General features: G+C 39.0%; 1 protein-coding gene across 3 annotated transcripts in view; it reads right to left on the bottom strand.

Moving 5' to 3' along the window:
- The window catches only part of WDPCP (WD repeat containing planar cell polarity effector), a 109201-nt gene that overhangs the window by 27132 nt on the left and 57059 nt on the right, over positions 1-25010 (bottom strand). For all 3 annotated transcript variants that reach the window (XM_005147434.4, XM_031047541.2, XM_031047542.2), the window contains 2 exons: positions 20230-20293; positions 14455-14557 (listed from right to left, as the gene is read on the bottom strand). In XM_005147434.4, coding sequence (XP_005147491.2) covers positions 14455-14557; positions 20230-20293 — 167 coding nt within the window. The remainder of the gene's footprint in view (positions 1-14454; positions 14558-20229; positions 20294-25010) is intronic.

Raw genomic sequence — 25010 nt, 5'->3', positions numbered from 1 at the left:
CCAGAAAAATGGGAATAGTATCTGTATATTAAGTCCCAGTTACAAAGCTGTATTTTTCTAGCATCTGCCAGACTAATGTGATTGTAGTCAGTGGGTTTCATGGAACAAAAAGTGTTACTCTTGTTGGAAGGTTGTATAGACTGAACTTACCCATATCAATGAGCTCAATACCTGCAGAGATTAGCCAAAGCTAGCTTTTCACATACCAAAATTAAAAATGCCTATGTATTTTCTCAGTCCCTTTAAAATTAATTACTATACTGCCTTTTGCACTTCAAGAATTAGGATACTAAGTTGGGAATTTCTTGGGTAAGTTTTCATAAAATGAGGGCCAGGTTTTAATGGGGTGTCTGTGTATGTGTGTATCTGCACAGAAAATTGGCAACATGGGTGCAATGTACAGCGAACAACAATAGGTACCAACAAACCTCCAAAGTCTAAAATCTTATTGTGATGTGTATACGTGCAAAGTTGTGTGTTTGCGCATGCATATATATACACACACCACATGCATACTTACATCCTGTTGCTAAGCTCTCTTAATGACACACAGTGCTGTTCAATGTCTCTTGGCTAAATCCTACATCATGAGATAAAACTTGGATGCATTTTCTAAACGCACCTCAAGGCTCTAGGACATAAAAGAAGTTGGGGTATTAGAGCACGCCTTGTTTTAACCATCTCTGGAGCACCCTGACCGACACTCCACAATTCACAAGAAAGGTGTGGCTAACAAAGCCACTGAAGCAGATATAAGGGCAGGTCCTCCCTGATAGGCATTTACAGCCTGTCACTCACGCACTGCAGCACTTTGCTGCACAGACTTGCTGATAACCACCAGCGCATTCTGTGGTTTGGGTGCCCAAAGGCCTTAAAAGCCGATGTGACCATATCGGCATCTGAAAACCCTGATTGATGGATTGACACTTTCCCTCCACCCCTTGCATTAGAAGAGACTAATTTAGAGTGAAAACATAAAGCTTTGGAAAGGGGACAACCACCCTTCTGAAGGAGAAATGCCATCTTGTAGAAACAGCAGGGTTTTCATTCCCAGCCTGCTCCTTCCACTCCCTGGAAAGATCTTCATCTGACTGGTAACCCCCAATTACAGAGTGGCATGAATACCAGAGTGGTTTTTCCTTTTAAAACCTCATGGAGGTAGTTTACATTATATGATGCCTTCTGCAAACACGAATACTTTCTCCCTGCCTATTTGAATAAACACTGTTAGCAGGAGCAGTGGTTGTGGATGCCACCTGGGACGCTCAGAGCCCAGGAGGCAGCTGTGGGCAGTTCCTGATGTCACCTGTGCTTCTGAAGGGAACCATGAGGAAAGTCCACGGGAATAGATGCAAAGAGCCGATGACTGATGCCAGGGAAAAACAATCACCATGGCCTCACTGCCCTATTTCATTCCCTTTCTTGTTCCTCCTCTCATTGCAGTAGACAACAGGAGTTTGGATATATGAATTTGTCCCAGACAGATGCTCCCCTTTTCAGAAAAAAACATTGTTTTAAGAGCAGGTAGTTAACCTAGACTGCATTCTCTGGTACCTGTTGAACACAGCATTGTTTGTCAGCCATTCCTTTCGTCACTGAAAGTGCATTCTGTATCCATGGAAAGCAATTAATATTCAATAAGGAAAGTTCACCCTTACAAAGCACCTTTTCACATTCCTGCACTGCCACAGCGATCTTTTTCTTTCCTTACCTGCCACCACCAGCCCTTCTCACACAGACATGCATCACCAGAGATGTTTGCTATCTACCTGGTTGTCACGTTATCCTTGCAGTCCTTCCTTACAGACTGACTCTGCTCCCTCTGCTTCTTTTCTGACTTAGGGTGGAAACTCTTCCTTGCACTCCATGTTTTATGGGACATTTTGGGACTGGTTTAGGCTGCAGGTGGAAACTCAGCCCACTGCAGGGAGAAGGAAACTGTCACCATGATGCCTTGTGATCTGTGAAGAGTGGCTTGGAGCAATACTCTGTCTACAAGAACAGTGCTCTGCTTGAAGCAGGCTTACAGATCTATGCTGCTTTCGGGTCTATTTTACTACGATTTTTCTTCAAAATCACCAAATTACCTCTGGATTCACCTAAACTAACTATGGGTGGGAGTGCCATTGAGCAGCTTGTGCCTGGCCCTGGAGCCTCTATTTATACCTCTGCTGGGGTCCTGATTGAGCAGAGTGTACAGCCAGCTACAGCAGCCAGTGCTGGGGGTTCTTGAACTGCTAGCCCAGCTGGCAATTTCATCTGTTCCCTTTGTACCACAAACAAGAAGAAGAACCTGGTCTGAAACCACATGTGAAAATAAGGAGTTCAATTTATATTTCGAAATCAAAACAGACTGTAGGATAGCAGGAACCTTCAAGCCCTCATCAGTACCAATATAAAGAAAGATTTAATCACTGCTATTTAAAACAGTAGAAAGCAAAAGAGAGTTAGGATACAAGTAAACTGAAGTATAGGAGACAGCCTTCTAGGCAAACTGAGTGGCACAAGTATGGAAGAATATCATTGTGGTGACTGTCAATATGAAAATGGTAAAGGATTACATCACAATCTTGCATTAGCAGGTGGCTAGGGCCATTTAATCAGGCATCTTTTCTATTCCTAATACCTGTAATTTTCTATTATAAAGGCAAGGTCAAATTGGCACATGAGACTTTACTTTCCTCACCCCCAAATTGAAGCGGGCAGGGCTACCAAATTTTGGAAGCCTTTGCTCTCATGATGAGAACTGCAGCTATCCAACACAGGGAATTGTAGCAGAGATGGGTACCTGAGGATCCTTGCCTTGGCTAGGATTACTCTGGGCTGTACAGCTCATGCTCAGGACTAACTACTCCTGTGTCATGCAATTACTAGAAAACTGGAAGTAGCTAAAAGAAAAGCCAGCATGCTCAGATGCTTATCACAGCAGCATGGTGCTACTCAAGATTTAATCTATCAATGTAAAAAACCCTCACCAAGTTCAAGCGATGCTCACAATCGCTTCTATCTCAAAGGAGAAGTCGAAGCTGAATCCAAACAATCTTCTTGCACAACAGATTCCCTGATCCTAGTGCAGGCCAATCCGATTTAGCCATTATGTTGACCTGATCTAAACCTGACTAAAGTTAATGGTGGAAACATTTCCAGTTTCAAACATAAGGCAAAAAATTGTTATCTTACAATTACTTGGGGTATTCTCAATACTTGAGACAACTGGTATCTTTTAAAAAAAAGATTAATTTTCTTCTGGAAATCCTGTTTTTTTTCGCCCTAAAAACCTGATTCTTATTTTAAAACTGCACATTCAAAACTCCCACATAACCAAAACCTGTTTGCTACCTTTGCTATGTCTTTTTGAGAAGTGCACAACTTTGGTTGAAAACAACTGCAACCTCCTTAATATAAGTCATGTTTTTACTATTTCTTTATCATGCATGCCACTGATACACCAAAATAAGGTACTATTTCAGACACAAAATCATGCTTTAAAACTAGTTTTAAAAGCTTTTAGATCCTTTTCTTCTGAATGAGTGGAACTTTGAGTTGCTTTTCTAATGCAGCATTTTAACCAACTTGTGCAGGACGCATTTATAAGCATCAACATCATTAAGCATCAGCCTACATGAGTAATTTAACATCTGACTATGGGCAAAGCAGTTTACCTCCTGCAAACTGCAAATTACTAAGAGTATTGACTGTTTCTTTTGCCCCAAAATAGGGTGCCAGATAACTGTGTGCAGAAGCTATTGTCCTGGTTTTGTAAATATTGCACTTCTTTAACTGCAGCACCAGGAACCTGAGATACACTGAATGAAACGCAGATTCATCTGTTAGTAAATAACTACAATGAGGTGATGGAAAAAACCTGAAATAAAATGTTTCCTGCTTTCTTCAACCTCTTCCTTCCTCTCAGTTGCAGATTGTATTTTCCCTGAGTTGAAAATGAGTTTAGGATGGGGTGGTATCCCTGCACACCCCGGAACAGACTGTGTGTACCATGGTTGTTGTCACACTGACACCTAATGGCAGATATAAACTCGAGTATTACGGCTGATTTCGCAGGGGTCTGGTTTTACCCTGTGCTGGAAACATTCCTTCAAATTACAGAAAATAAATGAGCTTAGAAAATAGAATTCACCTGACTGTGTGGTTAAACTCTGGGAAGGCAGTGCTGGAAATGCAACACCAGAGAGGAGAAGCTGAGGGCACAGTGTGACGGAGCGAGGGGCTGCAGCATGGTCCTCGCATGCTGCAGAAAGGATGGGCAGCCTCTTACAGAGAGCTCATGCAGGCCCCAAAGGAAACCAAAAGCACTTAAGGCTAAAATGAACTGGACAAACTCATCCAGTAAGTTGGTGATGGCTGGTAAGGTCTAATTTTATCCAGTCCTTCACCTGCGGTGTTGTTTCTGATCCCAGTAAGTGGGCAGCAAAGCTCTAAGACACACAAGGGAATAGGTTGGGATGGTATACTCGATAATAATATATGAAAATAAGGCACTGACTAATGCTCATGCTTCCTTCAGGAATTACTGAGGAAATCAGAATTCTTTCTGGAATGTTTTACTGTTAAAATTCTGCTTATTACATGATCAGAGTGGAATGTTGTGGTCCTAATTCTTCCCTTACATACCTAAAAGACAGAAGCATTGTCAGCAGGACAATCTGGGCTTACAGTGCAGCAGACTAGGCTCCATATCCACGGCTGTGAGCTAAACATCTTGCCATTTGGTAGCTAAAAGCAAAGGCCTAAGGTAAGCACTTTGTAGCTGTTTTTCGTTGGCCACAACGCATCCTATGTAGTAAAATAAATAATTTATTTTAGCCATAATCTTTCATCTGGTTAATAAAAGTTTGCATTACTTATGCAGAGGTGTGGTGAAATGTAGCAATGAACTTCAAATGATGATTCAGGAGAAGTTTATACTGGGTCCCAAATCCTTCCTCCTCTGAGTTATGTGGTGCAGTCAGAGGGTGAACTCAGGTAAGGTTCCTGATGGTGCATGAGCAGCAATGCTTCCAGCTGACACAAGATCATGTCCTGGGCTCATTCTGCAAAGTCTCTGGGATGGCCACAGAATCTGCTCTGCAGGAGTATTTGGATACCTGAGGGGGATTTTCAGTAGTAAGCAAAGGAAATTACTAAATTTAGCAGAGGTATATGAGTAATCATAGTAAGATGTAACAGAAGGTACATTATATCAAGCAAAAAATATAAGCTAGCAGTTGCTACGAAACAATGTACTTTGGAAAAAAATGGATATCATAGATAACTTTTTAATACAATTCTACTGGAAAGAATATTGTCTTCCACATTCTTTTACAGTGAAAGTTTTAAAACTATCACTTAAGTGGTTAATCCATGGGGTCTAATTTATGTGAGAACTATACCCTGACTTTTTACTGATCTTGTGGTATGCAGGGACTCAAAGCTGCTCTCGGAGCCATCAGGGCTGAAGGGCAGCAAGAAAGTCCTTGTAGCTCCTGCCACTGGTTCCTCACGAGAAGTCAGGCTGAGCTCTGAGCACCATCCAGACAGGGACAGTGGAGTCAGGCACAGCAAGCCTCAGTGCTGAAATCAAACACAGCCTTGCATACACACTCTAAATACAGGCAAGGGTGTGTGTTGGGGAAGCTGTGCCCTCCCAGAGGGCAGAGGAGAAGGAGGGACAGGGGTGCTGGGGGAGCCTGAGCTCCAGGGGAAGGTGTGCATTGCAGCCAGGCCCTGGGCTGGGAGGGCAGGAGGCAGAAACCAAGTGGCTGTTGCATCTTAGGTTATCATAAAGATGAAAAGGTGGGACACTGGCAGTGTTCCTGTAGTGACTAATTATAATGATCAACATACATGCTTATAAGCTATTATTAATTGTATCTTTTCATTATATTATAATATTTTGCCATTTCATAACGTCAGCATTGCAGAGATAACCGATGCTGCCTCAAAATCTGTTTTTAGGACTGAATTTTACAGTTTGAAATCTAGCATGATGCACGACTTTTGGCATCTTGAACGTTATGGAAAATATTATTGAAGGGCAGATATTACTCCTGCATGAGTTCAGGAGTTGCAGCAGTTTCATGGCACTGAGATTTACAGTAAAAAGATTGGTGCAGACCAACAGGACGAGTATTGTAAAAGAGATTTTAAACAGCTGAAATGGCATACAGAGTATTTGTTGAGGGAAGGAAAAAAGTCATTAAATCTGGATGTACTTATTGCCTTGCATTAGGCACTGCTGATGAGTTTTTCACCAAGGCTTTCTCTTAAACAGCTTACTCTTCTGGCCAAGTTTGGCATGTCACAAAGTGCAAGACTGACAACAGCAATGGGTGCAAAGCTCACTCTCAGGCCTCACTGAGCTTTTCAATATGGCTTTTACCAATGACACTCTGATTAGAATGTCACCAGCCCTGAGACAGGATTTTAACAGGGAACTTGGCTTTGTTAGGCTGAATGCATTTAACAAGAACTAACATCAGGTCATCAAACACCTTCGCTTTTGTTGCAGGAGTTTTTCAGGGGTAAACTGTCAAGCAGTCTCTTGTGCAGCATTCTTTGGAGGAAAACAGCCTCAACCTCTGATTTTGCCGCAGGCAATTCCATGGTATCCCCACTTAAGGGCCTGTGGTGTGGCTGGGGAATGTAGTGAAAGAGGAGGCGATTAATAAATAGTCCTTCTCTGTTTTTGCTTGTTTGCTTGATCAGAAACCAGATGTGCAAAGATTCTCTTATTTATATGAGTGGGTCTTTCTGAGCACAGGAATCTACAGCCTTCCCCTGATGTTGACTATGCTAAATCTGATCACCGCTTCTAAAACTCACCCACACAGGGAATATTTGATGATAATTCCTCAGTAGGTGATTATAAAAAGACTTAATGTTGAATTATCATAATCGAACGTTAAATTGACACCTCGCATCAGCCCATCATTATACCTCTTTTCCAATTCCTCTGCTGTCATGCCACTGATGTGATGAATTGCAGCCTGTCACATCACGTTACGTTACGCAGAATAAACAGGACAAAACACATACCAGCTGCCATGCAAATATGTGCTTGCCAACTCTTTTCGGTGCACAGAAATGCAATTGGTGAATTCCCTATCAGAAAACTAGAGGCTCAAGGATGGCTCTAGGGTGTGTGAGACAAACATGCCTCTGACACACCGTGAATGCACAGATACCCAGCTCTCAGCCAGCCACAGCCATTACAAAAGTGCCTCCTCCTGTGATTAGTTTTTGCTCTTTCAGAAAAAAAAGCAGCAGCAAATTCTGTGGCTGCTGATATCATGAAACAAAATATAAATATGTAATAACTAACCCAGTGCTTGTGCTCAGATTTGGAGCTATTTTTAAGACTGGCCAGATTTTGGCTGTGTATGTATAAATATAACACCCACTTATGTACACACACACGTGCATAGTAGGAGACGTGTGAATATACATTATGTGGCTTTTAACTGCAGTCTTTTAGCCTGCATGTGGGCCTTTTGAAGCTAATGGGAGATTTACCAGGGGCTTTTTCACAGAGCTGTAGGCAAGACTGGAATCCAGAACATATGAATATTAAATTATAATGATACAGTGTAAATCATCCAGTTTGACCTACAGTAAATTAGAGGCCATTAAATTTCATCCAGGTATCCTACACCAAGCCAGAAAAACTTGTGTTTGACTAATGCATGAATTGCATTTGGCTAAAACCTATTTCCCAGAAAGGTATTCATTTAGTCTCCATGCAAAGACACTTTCCATGCATCAATTTCTTTGATAGTTTGTTTCAACAGTTATTTTAACTATGTGTGGTTTGTATTTAAATTGACTCCAGCCTATGGAGTTAGTGCTGAGAAGTCTAATTCCAACTTAATTTCCTAGCTATAATGTCAATGGATACTGACTTGCCTCTCTTTGCTTCAATGCCATGCCATGGGCATCCCTTCTAGATCTTTTATGATGGACTAATCTTTATCATGTAAAATCTTTACCAAAGAATATCTCTGTGGATTGTTTTCACTTTTGTAACTTACTTCTTGATATGTTGCCATGGAAAATAAGATATTTATTTGGTCATTAGAACCATCCATTCTTTATGTGCATCAGCTTTGCTGGAGGTTATAGGGATAAAATGAAAATATACTGCAAAGATCTGGGATGAGAAACCTCACATACTTTGCAATAACCTAACCATTAGTAGCATAAATACAGATCAGACACAGACAACTCCTTTTAGTTTCCAGAATTTGGAAATACTGTGATTTTTTTTTGTGTTTATAAGCCAGTCGTAGTATGTGGCTATAGAGAGAGAAAAAGTAATAATAACTCCCTAAAACTGGCTCTTCCAGTTACTGATTTTTGTTATTTTCTGTGCAGCACATCATTCAAAATGAAGGCAAAAAATTGTTAATCAACAAAAAATTGTGACTTCTTGGTAAGACTTTTTCATATTAAACAGGGCATAATTTTACTGCTGATAGACATGACAAAATATGAGGATTATTAAAACGAAAATATTAAGGAGAACAGTGTCTTCATTTCAGACATAGAGTGGTGCTTTTTAGATCAGGTTGTGTAGTGAGCAAAAATATGTCACAATAAGGAAAGGAAAAAATGGAATGCCATGATTATTCTAAAGCTTGACACAAAACTATAAATCTCTTTCAAGTGAAGATACACAGATCTTTGTGTAGACCTCTGCAGCTAAGCAAACTAGCTAGCCTTTGATGTACTTATAATTATTAGGGGCTGTGGATTATGTCTTTAGGCAAAGCTGTCTAGCAGTGGAAAGGTATAGATCAAAACTGACATCATGACACAAGTAAGAGGAAGAGGTGAGATGAGGTGGAGCATCAAAAATAGTTTGGCATTACTACAGACCTTAAGTAAAACAAATGACTCCACTTCTAGAAAAGAACACATGGAGGGGAGCACTTAGTGCCCATAACCTCTCGATGGAATAAACTCCTTACTACTAATGGGAAAAATCAGAAATTTGATTAAGAAAAAGCTAAACATCAGAATAAAGAAGATCCAGCAGATACACTTAGTTATATGGGAACATATTGTTGCACTCCCAAGGAAGGAGGTATGCCAGGCTATGCACTCAGAACTACCACTGCAGTAGGCTTTCATGCCTTAAGTGCTGGGTGCCACCAGCTCCTCTTGAAACCAGGGGATTCAAGCAACCTATATCAAGTAAGGCATCATTGATATGGACCCTGTATCTGGGTAAGAGCCACACAAGGCTCTTTGTAATTTTTTCTGTAGAGAGCAGGAGTTCTGGTGGTGCCAGGCCTACACATGAGCTTGCCATTGCTAAAACCCCCATCCAAAGTCCACTAGAGATGGTGGAACTATTCCATTGTGTTTAGTGGGATCTGTATTAAATGCTGTGTGTCACTTAATATGAGAGTGTATACGTGAGCACAGTTAAAGAATTTCAAATTACTATGGATCTTCAAAGACACTCATCTTGTGTGGCACAAAATTTAGAAAGTGCTTGTGGAAACTGATTTCTTCCCATAGGTGAACTGCCAATCATGCTTAAAGACATTTTTCATTAAAAATGCTGTTCTGTCTCTCTGAGGAAGAAGTCACATTATTAGAAAAATAAAGACAAAGGATTAGATCCCAGAGGTTTTGATTGACTTAAACTGAAAATATAAATAAATAAACAGGAGATCTAATATTTACACTGAAGGAAGTAGAGCTCAAAAAAAAAGTAGCATGAGCAGGTGTCCCCTGAGTCTTTTCAGATCATAGTTCATCTGTGCATTGGATAATACCTTTTAAGCATATCATAAACATGTTACACAGTGAAATAACAATCATGGTATGCAATAAAAGGTTAAGATTCTCAGTTAACTTGAAACTTGATAGCAAGGGAAAGATGAGTGTGCCAACAAAAAGTAGGAAATGAAGAAGGATTTGTCAACAGCATCAGAGAAGGCATACGAGGGTAAGGAAGAAGCCTATTGCTTGATAGATGAAACGAGTCACCAGGGATCAGAAGAGGAATAAATGTTATCAACTAGGCTAATGCAGGAGCAGAGAAGGTTACAGAAACAGAGGGAGAATTCTAAACATGGACTTGTAAGGCAAGCAGGCTTGCCAGGACTGTCAGAAACAGGGGAAGAGATGACTAAGTTACAAGTGATTTGGAGGTAGCAGACTGTAAGCAAGACCAGACTGGTATCTCCAACACACTATGGAAGACAAAACACCATAGCATGTGTCATTATTAATTATCACAAATAACATGTAAACCATTCAACATAAAATAGTTATCACAGAACTAAGGAGAAATTAAGAAGTTCTCCACTTAAGGTTCAAACTGGTGACATTCCTTGCTAGTAAGGTGAAATACTTAGGGCCTCTATATTTTAAATACCATTTCATGAATTGTGTGGGAAATTAGACCTCAGTCTCTGTGAGAACTGATAAGATTTCCTATCTCACTTTCAAACATTATGGAGTATTTCCAGAAATGTTTTAAAATTCTGTTTTAAGTGGAAAAAACCTCAAGCGCTTTCATTAGACATAACTGAACCACCAAAACATTAGTCAGTCTCATCTAGCGTTTCAGAACAATGCAATTATCTCAACATCAGTGTTTTTACTAAGAGACCTCTGTTAAAAATGTTGCCTAAACATTAGCATTACTAATATTATGAATTTAATTCTCACCAGAAATACAAGGTTTCCCAATTTGCCTTTCAACTATGCAGCAGTTATCTATCTTGTCGTAACATGAATCCCTTTTGGGTGAAAGCTACTGATTCGAAGGTTAAAATCATCTTGCTAGGCTCTAATGCAATTTGTTGGAAGTTGGCCTTGGGAAACTTTCTGACACTGACTACATATGCTCTTCATTGGATATTCATTGAGCAATGATGTCTGAAAGGCTGAGTTCTTCACCTCCATGATCACTATTAGTTATGGCATTTCTTAACAGGCTGTGCTATGTCAGTTCTTTGCAACTCAAGTTTTACATTAGCAGCCTGCAGTTTACAGCATTGAAAAGACACACTCTTCCACCATGGACAATATTGTTCCAGGAGCATATATACAAGAACACATTCATAAACAGAATTAGCAGCCTACAAATACTGTTAACACTGAAGAAAGTCCTCTCTGTTTTAATCAAGTTAAATGAAGTGCACACCACACGTTTTAGGCAAGCTAAGTAAGAGCTCCCTGACCTCACTAAGGAATTCCTAGATCAAGTATAGACATAGTTCAACAGAAAACCTTTGGCAGAGGAACCCACAGTATCTATGGTCACTGGTCTGCTGACAAAATGGTAGTAAGGGAAGAGGAGGTAGCTAAGCAGTCTCTGAGATGTACAGTACCATTAGTTCAATCTTCTTATGCCTCAAGATGCATTTTCACAGGCTGTCAAACATAAAATCTTATGAGCATAATTTTCGTTATAAGATTTTAATCAGTTGAACAAAATATCCAATTCTGCCAAAACCATAGCAGCAAGCTCACTTGGCACTTGATTTTGCTCAGCAATATCCTCACCAAACTACTGTGCTCTGAAGGTCTACAGGTGTTTTTACCACAAACACCTAGACATACTTAGCTTTGACAATGGCTTCCTCAAAACAGTGTATAGCAAACTGCAATCATGTGATGAACTGAGAATAGCTAAAATTCAGAACATTTTAAAAGAATCCATCTATTCTTAGTTCTATCTTGACACAAATCTTTGACATATGCGAACAATCCACCAATGATTATAGAACTCCGAATGACATCTATAAATTTCAGCTGAAATTATATTGTCGTTCTACATTACACGTAGGATCTTGAAACTTTTCCAGAAGCCCAAGTTTGAAATATATTAGGTTTGAAGTTCTGTCCCCAGAAATATCCTGACAAATTAAATATATCTGGGGAAAGATGGATCACTCTCAAGGGCTTGGGAAGCAGGATCACTGACTCATGTTATTTTCTAGTACTGTTGAGCTGAATTTTGGTCATGGCCTAGCTCAGGAAACCTCAACAGATGTTGATAGATGGAAACAGTTCACATTTGTACTATTTAGGACCAATGTTATATTGTAATATATATATGAAACATACTGTAGAGAGGGCAGATATTATCTAGGGGGGTATTCAGTATAACTTGGGATCAATAGCACCGATTGCACCTTATTCCCTCTGTTTGCTTAGATTGTTGCCTTCTTGAGAAGCCTAAAGTAGGTGCTCAAGAAGTTTGGGATTTGCTCTGGGAAGTGTGACCACTTGTACACTGAGTGGCTGAAACCTCCAGAGGGCAGGGACTAGATGAAGAGGACTGGGTTTAGGAGATGGTTTGGGGCAGGGACGTGTTTGAATTAGCAGTTTAAAACTTCTGGCTCTGGCATGAGCTTTTCTTTCCCTCTCAAACTGTTAGAGGAATACAGTAATTTAAAAGAAAAGCACTTCTTATCTTTTGTTTTCACTGGGTCCACAAAGTTCATACCTCTTAATGACACCTTATTTGCTAACAACAGCTTATGAAATAAAAACATCATCAAGAAAAGATGCTGGAATAACGATAAAACAAAACCTGTGGATAAGATTTCACGTGATTAAGGTGAGATCCAATCTGCAGTGAAATGACCTCATGGAAGATTACTGTTTATTTTCATATAAAATGAATTGGATGCAAATTCATTACTGTTTATAAACTCAATCTCAGTGACAGTTTGTCCCTGGGGCATCAAAAAGTATTTGAAATCATTCTAATAGTTAATTATTCAGCAAATGAGAGCACTTTAAAGACTTTATCATATAAAATGACTTTAATAATTTATGCTTATGGGGCATTACAGAGCTAACTGTAGGATTGCTCTGAAGGAGGGGAAAGTTGCCTGCCTGCATGTTTACAACTGAATTGTAGTAATGCATATATTACATATGATATGCAATTTGTGAGCAATCTGATATACATTTCTGAGCACCCCAGGTTTCTTCCCTATCCCTCTCTTTGCATATATGTCTGTAACACTACATAAGGCTCTCAGTAAACTTAAAAACTTCAGGAATCTAGTAATAGGGTAAGTTTGCAGGAAATTAAATGAAGACACAGACTGAAGCTTAAATTTTCTGGATTAAGTGTAAGAATCTTAGGTATCTTAGTCGTACTAGGTGCAGAGGACAACTACATAAGAAGAGAAGAGAAAGCAAGGGAAATGTAACTGTACACTATAAAGTGTGCCCAGGAACAGATGACCTAAACAAATGTTGGTTTTGGCAATTCTAGTGTGAAAGGGCTTGCCCAACAGCCCAGCTGTGGTGTAAAAAATGCTTAAAGTGACTTAAGCTTGAAAATGAAAGACTTTTTCTGAAGAGTTCAGGACAGGCACTGCTTGATTTCTGCTACGCTGGAGAGAGAAGGAGGTGATACTGTACTGCATAGACTCAAAAGCCACGGATTTATGCAATATAGAGAAATAGCTACATAAATGCACATGCCATTTCTGTGTATTTGAATGGCATGTGCTTGTATGCTCTGGGTAAACACCAAGATGTACAGTTCTAGAAGAATCTTATGTTACTCGAGATCTGAAAGGTTTTTTGACTCCTTCTGAGTTTTAATCACATTCTACTTGTTGGCATGGGACAAGGACAAAAGCTGAGCGATTTCCTCATAATATTCAAAGATGCAGTAGAACAAGCAAAACAGCACTGCATATTTTATACAAACATTTTGTGTTCTTTTTGTTTTCTTCTTGTCTAGCTTCTCTGCTGGAGGTTAGCTAACGAGACTTAGACCCCTTCTGCTTGGTTTGTTCTCTGGGCATGAAATCAAAACGTTCTACATATTTGCATACATCTCCTCGTGACAATTCGGAGGAAATTCAAGGAGAATGTGCATGAGTTATGAGTCCCCCTGCGTGAAAAGTTGTCTGTGTTGGAGCTATTATTCTGACCCTGCAATTTGTGCACCAGTATTCCTTACCGAATGGCAAGAATCCCACTGCATGCAAAGCTGTTACTTTAAAGCCACGATCTGAGCCTATGTTCACATCAGTAAATGCTTCATCTGAATGCTGCCAAAACATCCATGGTATGACTCCAGTTATTGGCACAGTGTGTACAAACAAATATTTAAAGGTGAATAAGATTGCCATACCTGGACTTTAACACTACTATGACCAAAACTTTTCAGATTCAGTCACTTACCTCTTGCACTCCATTCAGTTTGTACAGCCTGAACTTTACTATATAGCCACAGCATAAATCTTTTTTGCTTTGTAGTTATTTCATTGACACAATCCTCACACAGGTACTGAAAGGCAAAGCTACTTTTGTAAGCCTTCCTCTTTAGTTATTAATACTGTCTCATTTTCAAAGAAAACAATGCATTTGAAACGATAACCCTCCTACAAATACAACATGGTGTTGTACAGGACAAGTATTGATTAAAACAAAAAGGGTTTTTTAAACACCATTCATTCTTACCAATTCTAGTAGTTATTGATTCTGCATCAATTTCATTAGCCTTTTTCTTTGCCACTTCAGCTAGTGCCATTTCACCCTTATCTAGTGCAAGGTAATGGATGTCCTTTGGAAATAAAAGAGAAAAGAGAAAGAAGAGATTAATCTAAAATGAATCTCATAGGAGTAACAAAAGGGATTTTGAAAGAAAGAGGTTCTTTTATTATTTAGATCACAAACACAGATGGAACTGATGAACCTACCATTACATTTTAATTCCCTCCCAATGCAAATATATTATCTTACTTGTGCTGTTGAATGCAGCAATGAATAAAACACTGACCAATCATGCACTGATAAAAGCGAAGCTATTGACTCAGCGTATGAAAGAAACCAAACTACCTGCTTTTAGGGCAACATGAATTAAGAGAGGGTTGATGGGAGGCAGTTCTGTGTAAACCAGATCTGAAGTACTCGAACTCTTCTGGCTGACAGTCCCTCTCTGAAGTGTGTTAAGGTTTCCACCTAGTATATGAATTCTGGGATAATGCTCTTTTGGGACAACGGTTGCTCAATGGTTTTAACACGCACACAGGTGACACGATTCCCAAGTCACTCCTGGACCACAAGAAGCTTTCCAAAAGTGTTGTTCTCTAGCAATGAATAGTCACCAATACTCAGGATCTAGTCCTTCGTGTAGGGTTAAAAATCAGAGGGCTGCAGCAGGGGTGTATCATCACATGCTGAACTGCATGCCTTTTTTATTGTGTGTTAATGTTTGAGGTGAAAACCACCTGTACTACGTACAACACCGCTTGTAGGAGAATATATTTCTCTGACAAATTACAGCCTCAATGCCCTTGGTTTTGGCTCTTGAAGTAAAGTTTCATCCTTGACCATTAGTAAAGAGACAATTAATCCCCTTCTCCTTCGGTGTCATAGCCACAGGCTGCTCTGTGCATGAACTGTGACACATAAAATGAGGGAAATCCAAAAACAGCTGGCAAAGTTTATTTTCCCCACTTCTTTGCTGAAGATGTCATTTGGTATCCAAAGATTTAAGCCATTCCTTGCCATTGTTCTGCAATCTATCTGCATGCAGGAATTTAAAGGGAAAAGGAGTATTTGATGGAAATATTGACTTCTGCATGCCATAAAAGCAACTATATTCCCACTAATGCAGAAGATCTCAGGTGAAGCTGTCCTTCTCAGTATGAGTTTACTGTCACCTTCATCATTATGACAGAAAGTCTTAAGAAAAAGGTGACCTTATGCTAGAAAGAGAAGTTAGATGAAAAATGTGACAGTAATAGCATTAGGAGAAGAAGATGCTGCTTTTATTATCCCCTTATTTATTAAGAATAATAGTAATAATAGTAAGTAAGAAATAAACTGAGAATATTATGAAAACTGAGACTAAATATGAAGGAAAACATGGTACTGCCTTGCAGGATCCCAACAGCAGACAGCAATGTTTTCTAATTACAGACACAGGTGTGACTTAAAATATGTACAAGTGTCTTGGAGCAAAGTAATGAGTTACGAACTTGTTGCGAACTCTGTACTTCCTCTCTTTGTAGGTCTAACATGGTTGTCAGGAGAAAAGGGCCTGAGTAGCAAGGTATGATTTCTGTGAAGATTAAACAGCAGATATTGTCAGCTTATTTAGATAACAATAGAAAACCTAAGGGCTCTTGAACAAGTCTGAACTTAGAAAGACTTGAATGTATAGGCAGATTGTGTTCACTAATTTGAAATACATTCTGACTATGTTTAATGACTGTCTTTTTGTAGTTTAAACTAAGAGAAGTATTGTATACTTCCATGCACTTTTAAATAACAAACTTGGGGAGGGGATGGAAACAACTGCAGAAAATGACAAAGTTCTTTCAGTTCAGAGGTGGCACATGCTGTTTGCATCAAAATATCTGCTGTTTTCAGATCTCCTTTTTGCCTGTATTTTCTGTTTTGAGTGAATAAATGTAAAGATGCTGCATATCCATTGCTAACAGGGGCCTTTTAAGAAGTAAGGACATACAGCAGTAGGCTGTAAGTGGCTTTCTTTATGGTTTGTTAAGTTGCTGTCATAAAGAATAATTAAAAAGAATCCCCCCATCTGTATCTTTAATCAAGCTCTAGAAAGAAAAGATTACAGATATAAAACCTCCCAAAACCTCCTAGACAATTTCAGATCAAATTTAGGTGTTCCTCACTCAAATAAGCAAGAAAAACTGTTTTTTTTTCCTAAGAATTTGTAACTCTCTGAGTAAAACAAATAAAGCTAGAAAATAACTTAAAAAGAAAGCAGCAGCACTGGATAACAGGGTGCCTTAAAGAACAACAGAAGAAAATTAAATTAGTTGAATATTCATTACAGATTTTTCCACACAATTATCTAAGAATTTATCATTTCAAAGATCCCATCCCTCTCAAAAACAATGGTGACAATAACAACAATCTCCAGCTGCTTGTCAGCAGTTTGCTGAAAGGGCTGTGTTTTATCATTTAACAGTTTGATTACTTTTTGGACTACTTCCTTTATGCTCTCATCTTTGTGACTCACAGAGCTGGCCCTTGGTGAGCAAAAGTAATTTGAAACACTGATGTGCATTTGTCTATAGGATATTTCTGGGCAAAATTCCAACATTTCTTCGAAACATGCACTTTCCTCATCAGTGTATCACCCAAGATCTGACAGTTTTATTAAAGTGTCTTTTCCTTGCATTTTTTGCTACCCTTGGTACGTGGGATGGCCTTTTGAATTTTCAGCAGCTGAGAGCTGGAGCGTACTACAAAAGGATTTCAAGCTAACAACCCTTCTAATGCTTGATCTTTTCTGTCACAGATTGGATCAGTCACTGTCCAATAAATGTAGCTGTTGTTCATGATATTATGTCCTTTTCAGTTTTATTTTTTTATTGAACTTTGTAGGAGATGATAATAATTGATGGACTTAGATGTGACGTGAGGGTAAAGCGGATGGAGAGTCACAGCAGTGTGTGTGTGTTTTGTTATGGCATCATACTAGTGACGCTATAGCTATCGGACTAACTTTAAAGCCTTTTTGGGGTTTTTTTTCTTTTTAATTTCTCTGACAGAAATTAGCCCTCAGATAACATTCTTTCAAACTTCTTTGCAATCTCAAAAACAAATAGCAGGAATGCTGCAGAGCCCTGTTTGGTGAAAGAGATACTGGAGATAAATTCTCTAAGATGTAGGATGCTTCCTTAGAAGTCTCAGAATATGGGTATTCAACGTTTGAAAACTCTTGAGCCTCTCTTCTATCTGTTCCTCTCTATCCTTTCCTTTTTTGTTTCTTCTGTGTTGCCCTTTAATAAACATTTTTTTTCCTCATTTTGCTTATGTCAGCAGATATCTTTCTTTAGTCTATTTCTTCTTGAAATTCCATTAAACTCACTGGGAATAAGGTGATGTGACTCCTAGAGCTATCTGAGGTTTTCTAAATGGATTTGGATGGTCTGTAAAACAACAGTATAGGTATTTGTACTGCACATAATTGTAAATGTTTTAAATATAAGTGAAGTCAAGTTGTATGTTATTAATTGCATTTTGAAGCACATAAAAACATGTAGAAATTATTAAGTGTTAAGCAGAAGTGAAATATGCACAAACTGTGCTTAGGGATAGTATCATTATACTAATACCTACAAGGACTGTAAGCTTTCAGGGAACAAGTTATCTAATTTTCACAAGGTATTTAGTGCAATGAAGCCAAATTCCCTAGAAATTACTGTGGCAGAAACAAATACTTTTACGACCTATGCACCTTGAAACTTCTTGAGTCCCATACTTAGTAGTCTCGCAGTAGTGCCATTGTTAGCTTATTGTAAAGTTTGTTCATTAGTACCTTTTTTAGCAGATGAATTAGCAAATAGAATCCTCAGAGGATGCAGCCAGTTAACAGAGGATTCAAAGAGGTAGATGCGTGTGCTGTTTGTTGCATAATTTAGGGGAAACTATGAGGAATCTCAAAGCAGGACAAGGACAATATGGAACTGGTTTTGATATCACAGTAATGTAAGCAAGGAGGAACTACATGGAAATATATATTTATGTTTAAGCGCCTTGGTGAGATGGGAAATGGAGAGCAGGCATTGAGAGAGGCAAGGGAAAATAAAGAAGAGTAGGAAAGGATGGAGCTAATTTCTCTGTGAATATTGAAACTCCTCTTGAAGAAAACTGAAGAACCTTTTTGTTGAGAGGACAAGTTACCACTTGCGGAGCCAGATAATGAAAGTCCCTCCTTGTTAGCAGCTTTGCACCCATCTCTTGAACCAGCACTGGTGTTCCCCACCCTGGGACAGAGGTGATCTGTCAGTTCTGGGGTCAGTAGAAGGAAGGAAAGAGAAAAAGACCATGTAGGAAATGCTCTCAGCCATGTGACAGAGGGCCCTTGAGATGGCAGACCAAATGCTGAGTCATTTGTTCTGCCAGGATGGCTGGAGTTACTCAGGGAGAATTTATTATCTCTGTGGTGGGAGAGCCCCCCAACAAAAAGCTGTAACCTGCTGCAGACATGTTGCAGTGTGGATCTTATATGTGGCTGCAGCAGTACTTAGTTTGATTAGGTATAAAATTTGCATTCAAGAAGTTACATTCGGTAAAAAGAGAAAAGGAAAAAGGTGAGTTAAAAAGAGGAAAAATCAAGGCGAGTAAACATAAAACATGCAATGAATTTCCTAAAAGTCTGACCTTTCCTTCACATTCCTTTGATGCACACTTAGAAAAGTTTATCGCAGGATTCACATCTTTCTAATTAGATGGAACAAGCCAGATGATTAGAGCCGTGAAAAAAACATCAAAAGGTTCACACAAATTTTATATAATTAGAAGGGAATTTCATAACCCATAAAAGCAGGATTTAATTGTGTAATTTAACATACAATTTAAATATCAAGATCAAACTAGCAGGGCAAGTGACTTAATGGGATAAATGATATTAACATCTAGTGTCAAAGCTTAATTTAAACAACAGAATGTCTTCATTATGCAAAAGAGTCAAGCAAACGAATCATTGAAAAGGCTTTTTTTTTTTTTTCAGCAAGCCCTTTTCCTATTGTTTCTTTGAAAACAATGAAATCAGCTGTGGAGCAGCAACATGCTGGGAGACTAGGAAAGCACCATTGGCTTTGTCCATCTGACCTCACTGTGACATTGTGGTGCAAGATCTTATAAAACAAGAGCCTCCTGCAGAGCTCACACAGAGGACCTTTTAAGAGCTGGTTAATTTTACTTTTGTAGCTAATTAAATGGGAGGGTGCAGAGGGTGCATGAAATGTAAAAACCCTTGTGTTGATGCTGCTGAGCTTTGTTGTTTTAAAAGTACCTGTAGAAGCGTTCATAATTTGTCACTTTTCACAAAACCCTAAGAGACAAACTAAGAGCATTCAGGATCCCCAGGATATGGCCAGCTCTTGTGTCCAGGACTCAGCAGTTGTACTTCTTAAAGGAACGGATTAGAAACGTATAAGCTTATTAGAGTGAAAGATGACATTCACACACATCAGGACAGATGAAGAAAGGGAAAGTTCAAAAACATATACATTAATTCCTGGAAAATAAAGAATAGCCTTTAGGCCATGCTAGGGAAAATGTCAATGACTCCAAAGATACTTAGTTCCTATTGATGAGTTTCATGATGGCAAAAGGGCAAACCAGGTAGAACAGTTCTCTCTTCAGTATGTGTCTAAGCTTGCAAATGACACTGATCCATTTTAATGGGTACAAAAGCTGACAACTAACACCCTGACAACACCTCTGTATCCAGAAATTACTTACCATAAACAGGTCCCGAGCACCTATGTCAACAGCCAGCAGAAATGCTTTTTCAAATCTCTGATACCTGCACGAAAAAGGAGGAATGTTACTTGGTGAGGGTAATTTGGGAGCTGTGTCAAATTTTGTTAGTGGGCAGATGAAGTGCTTCAACTTTCATCAAAAGCGATGCCAGAACTTTACTGCGGAAACTGGGTATGATCATACTCAAGGTTGCAGAACTTCTTCATCATTTAAAACCTTCAGCAAGTATTACATTCAGTGTTGAGACCACTAGATCTAGCTGAATCAGAAGGGAGCTGAAGGTGCTGTATATCGTAGCAAATCAATCCTTTGAAAGATACCACCCACAACACAGATATTAGCCAATGCTAGCTCAACTGCATTGAGTTTTGCCCTCACAGACCCCCCAATACAGCTCTCTGAGGATGATAACACAGCTGAGTCATCCTAAAGAGTCATGAATCCCCAGGGACTAAAAATGGTAGGGGTGACACTGTTTTGCCTCCTATCTCCCTTAGCCTAGTATTAGCAGACTCCTGAGAGTTTTCCAAAGATCCTATGGTGAGGAAAATTGTGTCAATGAGGTAAAACATGGAGAAAAAGAGCAAAACTCACAAGCAAAAATTACCTCTAAATGTGCTCTAGAAGGTACCACCTGAGTATTGCCTTCAGATGCAGTAGAGTATGGAGGGAGCTGTGTGGATGTGGAACTTACAGAATCATAGAACAGGTTGGAAAGGACCTTAGGATATCCAGTTCTAACCCCCCTGCCATGGGCAGGGACACCTCACACTAAACCATATCACCCAAGGCTTTGTCCAACCTGGCCTTGAACACTGCTGGGGATGGAACATTCACAACTTCCCTGGGCAACCCATTCCAGTGCCTCATCACCCTTACAGTAAAGACCTTCCTCCTTATATCCAATCTAAACTTGCCCTGTTTAAGTTTTAACCCATTACCCCTTTCCTATCACTACAGTCCCTAATGAACTTCACCTTTACCTTTAACCCAGAAGAGCTGTATTGTGGCATAGAGACCAATACTTTGGTGGGTTGAGGGCTTGCTAATCAACAGCTCCTTCCATTTGTAATAACACAGACTGCCACCTTATTTCACTACAGCAAACACCCCCATGGGATGGAGATACTGTGGAAGGCTGTATGTATCCTCTTGTGTGCAATCCTTGGGGATTCCACAGAAGCAGGAGGAAGCAAGTCATCCTTCAGAAGCTTTCTGAGATTATATATAATATTGCACTGGCAAATACTAACCACAACAACAAATCCTGCAGAATTTCTTGTGCAGAAGAAATTGGGCTAATGCTTCTCTTGTACTACATGTAGATAACCATGATGTGAGTGAGAAAGTGGTTCTATTTGTACACATTTTCAACTACTCCACGTTAAATCTGTTTAAAAATACCTACAAGAGTAGATTTGGTGATAATTTTTAGATATGTAAAACAACAAAGTACTCCAATTTTATTTCAGTTGTGAAGTAAAATACTTATTGCATATAGAATGACTTCTGTATTTCCCCTGTTACTGGTGAAGTTTTCTCCTTTTCACCTTTCAGCGATTTCAACAATAGATCAGTTGAAGTTTGGGAAGGAGATGACTTCCTTGACTAGGGAAAAAGCAGCATTGTGTTAGAAAGGTGTAGTGTATGTTTGCCCAATGAATATTGTCAGACAGCATCATATGGATGCCAGTATTTACACAGTTCTGTACCTTGAGGGTATCTTAGGAAACAATGGGCAATGCAGTAGCTCCTCCTTAGGCCAGTGTGAACAAGAAGAAAACATGGGAATTCTCCTTCCTGTTGGTGGGTGAAGGAATCCATATGATGTACCATACTGGGATCCCAGTTTCCAGCCAAAGCCTAAGCATTTTTCTTCCTCCCTCTTGCTACAGCCTTATCACTCTCTCCTCTTCTACCTCACACTTGGAATGATTCAGCAGATTCTGACATAGAGCTGGTGAGGACTCTTCCTCGAGAAATAACATTTGTGACAAGGAGGCATGATATGTTAGCCTAGGTAGAAAAGGAAATGCACTTTCCAAGTGAGGTTCCTAAGAGCTGGAGTGGGGAGTCCTTTCCTCCCTAAAGCTAATCTTCCTGCTGTGTCTTCCAAGACTAATTTGCAGCCCTCCTCACAGAACCTGTTTAAGGGAGGGGAAGAAATGAATTAAGGTTAACCTCTTGATCACTGGGGAAGAGGCAGTGCAGGACCATTTTATCACGCACATCTACATATCTGAAGCTTTTAAACAGGCTTTCTATTAAGGATTTTCCATTAAAATACGTTGTGTTGTAATGCTGCTTCTGAAGTTATGCTTTAATTAGGACAAATAAGTACATGTTAAAATATGTGTATCTCAAATAGTTATCCTGTATATCTTTTTCTGGCATATTTTTCTTTTCAATTACAGATTAAATATACATTCTTAGTCCTCAGAGGGGAAATCAGAAACCAAACAGAAACCGGCTATACAACTAGCTAAAAAGAATGTCTGCATCATTATTTTGTTTTTCCAGAGTTATAACTATGCAGACTATTTGAATGACATTTGCTTTAGCCATTGTAAAAATGCCTGAAACCAAAAAATGTAAAGTAACTTTTTCCTTTGATTGACCTGCAGAATGGAATCATGGCCTCAGAGCTGTCATTTCTCTGCTGTTTCACAAAGATTTTGATTTTTTCCTTTGTCAATATACATACTTCAGTCTCATTATGGCTCCTATTCATAAAACTGTGAAGTTAGCTCATTATTTTCAGATCTGTACTGAGGGAAAAAAAAAAGTGGGGAAAAATGACTATCCAAGAAATGCTCTTCACAGACCAAGAGTGCTGGAAATAACAATCACAGATACTTCATACATTATTATAAATGGAATTGCTTTAAAATAAGATGGAGGTTTCAAACGAGAGTGACAAGTTTACATTGCTTAGGCGAGCAGTATTAAATCAGTCAAGAATGTCCAGTTTTTTTCAAATCAGCTTTACAAGAATGTACTCATTATTTTGAGTCTCTTTGGCAAGGAAGGTGTATTGGGTTTATTCTACAGGAACAATTAGAGTTCTGTACAGCAGGAGACTGTCCTCAAGCTAATAATGTCTGTTTTATAAGCACGTTTTGTCTTGGGAACACTTCACTTACAGTTTATCAGCTCCTCAAACAAACAACCCCCCTCTCCCTCCCAAGCAAAACACCCTCCCTCTTGTTCTTGTGCTACAATTACAAGGAACAAATATTTACTTTCTGAAATGGTATCTGCAGGGTACTGGTCTTTAAGTGAGTGTCTTCCCACTCCTCCCTGCCCCTTGTCGCTTATTGCTTACTTCACAATAACTCCAGCAATCAAGACTTACACATCTCTTGAAAAAGAGAGATAAGGAAACCTGCCTGCAAACCATGAAGTTCAGCCACTTCTTTGGTCAAAGTGACAGCCAACAGAAATATGACCTTCAAGATTAAAACTCTCTAACTGCAATTAGCTATACAGGACAGATAGGAAAATATTTTCCTGAAAGCTGTTCAGTACACAAGATACTAAGTTCAAATTCTCATGTAACAAAATCCTACTGTTATTATATGTGCTTATGCAACCTTTCTACATATTGTACCAAAGTTTACGAAGATGGTTCTAAGTATGTTTATTGCATGGAAAAGGAAACTCAGGGGAAATGGGACGGATATGACAAGGGTCACACAAGTCAAAAATGGTTGAGGCAGGGAAGAACTCAGACCTGCCATCCATGGTGGAGTGGCAGACCTGCTGCCTGTATTTTGAGAATGTGACTTAACTGAAAAGATATCAGGAAAGCATTTTATTTGTAAATGAAATAGATAAGTAATAATGAAATACAATGTTATCTATTAACTTCAGAGAGGCTATTCTTTTCACTGGCATAAATAAGAAGAAAACTGAATGTGCAGGGTATCCTCCTGTTGGATGTTCAGGAAAAAAGGTGATTTTAAATACTGTAGATCAAAACAACATGCATGGATTGCAGCCTGCAGAGAAGGGAAAATAAGTCTCCTCAGTCTTTATGAGAGGTTCTACAAATAGATCAAAAGGCAAAATGTTGTCATCTGTATTCCACAGCACCTAAATTGAATGTGCTCACTTAGAGATATCATTTTTTTTCAGGCTGAAAATGGTCAGCTTGAAAATATTGGTAATATTTACCCATAATATTAAAATGTCTCGTAAGAAGTCCAGGAACCAGGGAAAAAAATCACACGGAGGGAGGGGGAAGGAAAGGGAGAGAAAGCTTGTGCAAGCAAGAGAGAAATACAGTGCAGAAAAGATGGAAACATTTCTTTAGGGACTAGTTACAACCAACATGCCTTCTTAGACATGCTCATCGACCATGTAAGCATATTCTTTGTGCTGGGCTGATAAAGGAGGGCTGCAGCAGTTTTTTTCCTTGTCTTCAATAAGGGTACACAACATTTAGAAAATAATCTGCAGGGGAAGAGCTGTGGCACAAATAATATTTATAAAGCAACCTTTTTTAATGGAAGAAATTTCAGAGTCCTCCTCATCTCACAGCCCAATCAAGGATGATATGCATTCAAAAAGTGGATATCAAATATGCACTAAGCAAACAGAACAGGAAAAAATGAATATTGAAATAATTTACATGTAATCAAACTACACTGAAATTAAGTTTTAATTGTTCAGTATTCTGTGATGCATATGCAGATTTTAAAGTATTCAGAATATCAATCAAGTGTTTACTTACATCAAGCAATTGTATTTAAGCATAC

This window comes from Melopsittacus undulatus, chromosome 3 (assembly GCF_012275295.1).
Source record: "Melopsittacus undulatus isolate bMelUnd1 chromosome 3, bMelUnd1.mat.Z, whole genome shotgun sequence".
NCBI classification, from domain to species: Eukaryota; Metazoa; Chordata; class Aves; order Psittaciformes; family Psittaculidae; genus Melopsittacus; species Melopsittacus undulatus.
This window is presented reverse-complemented; position numbering and strand designations above follow the sequence as displayed.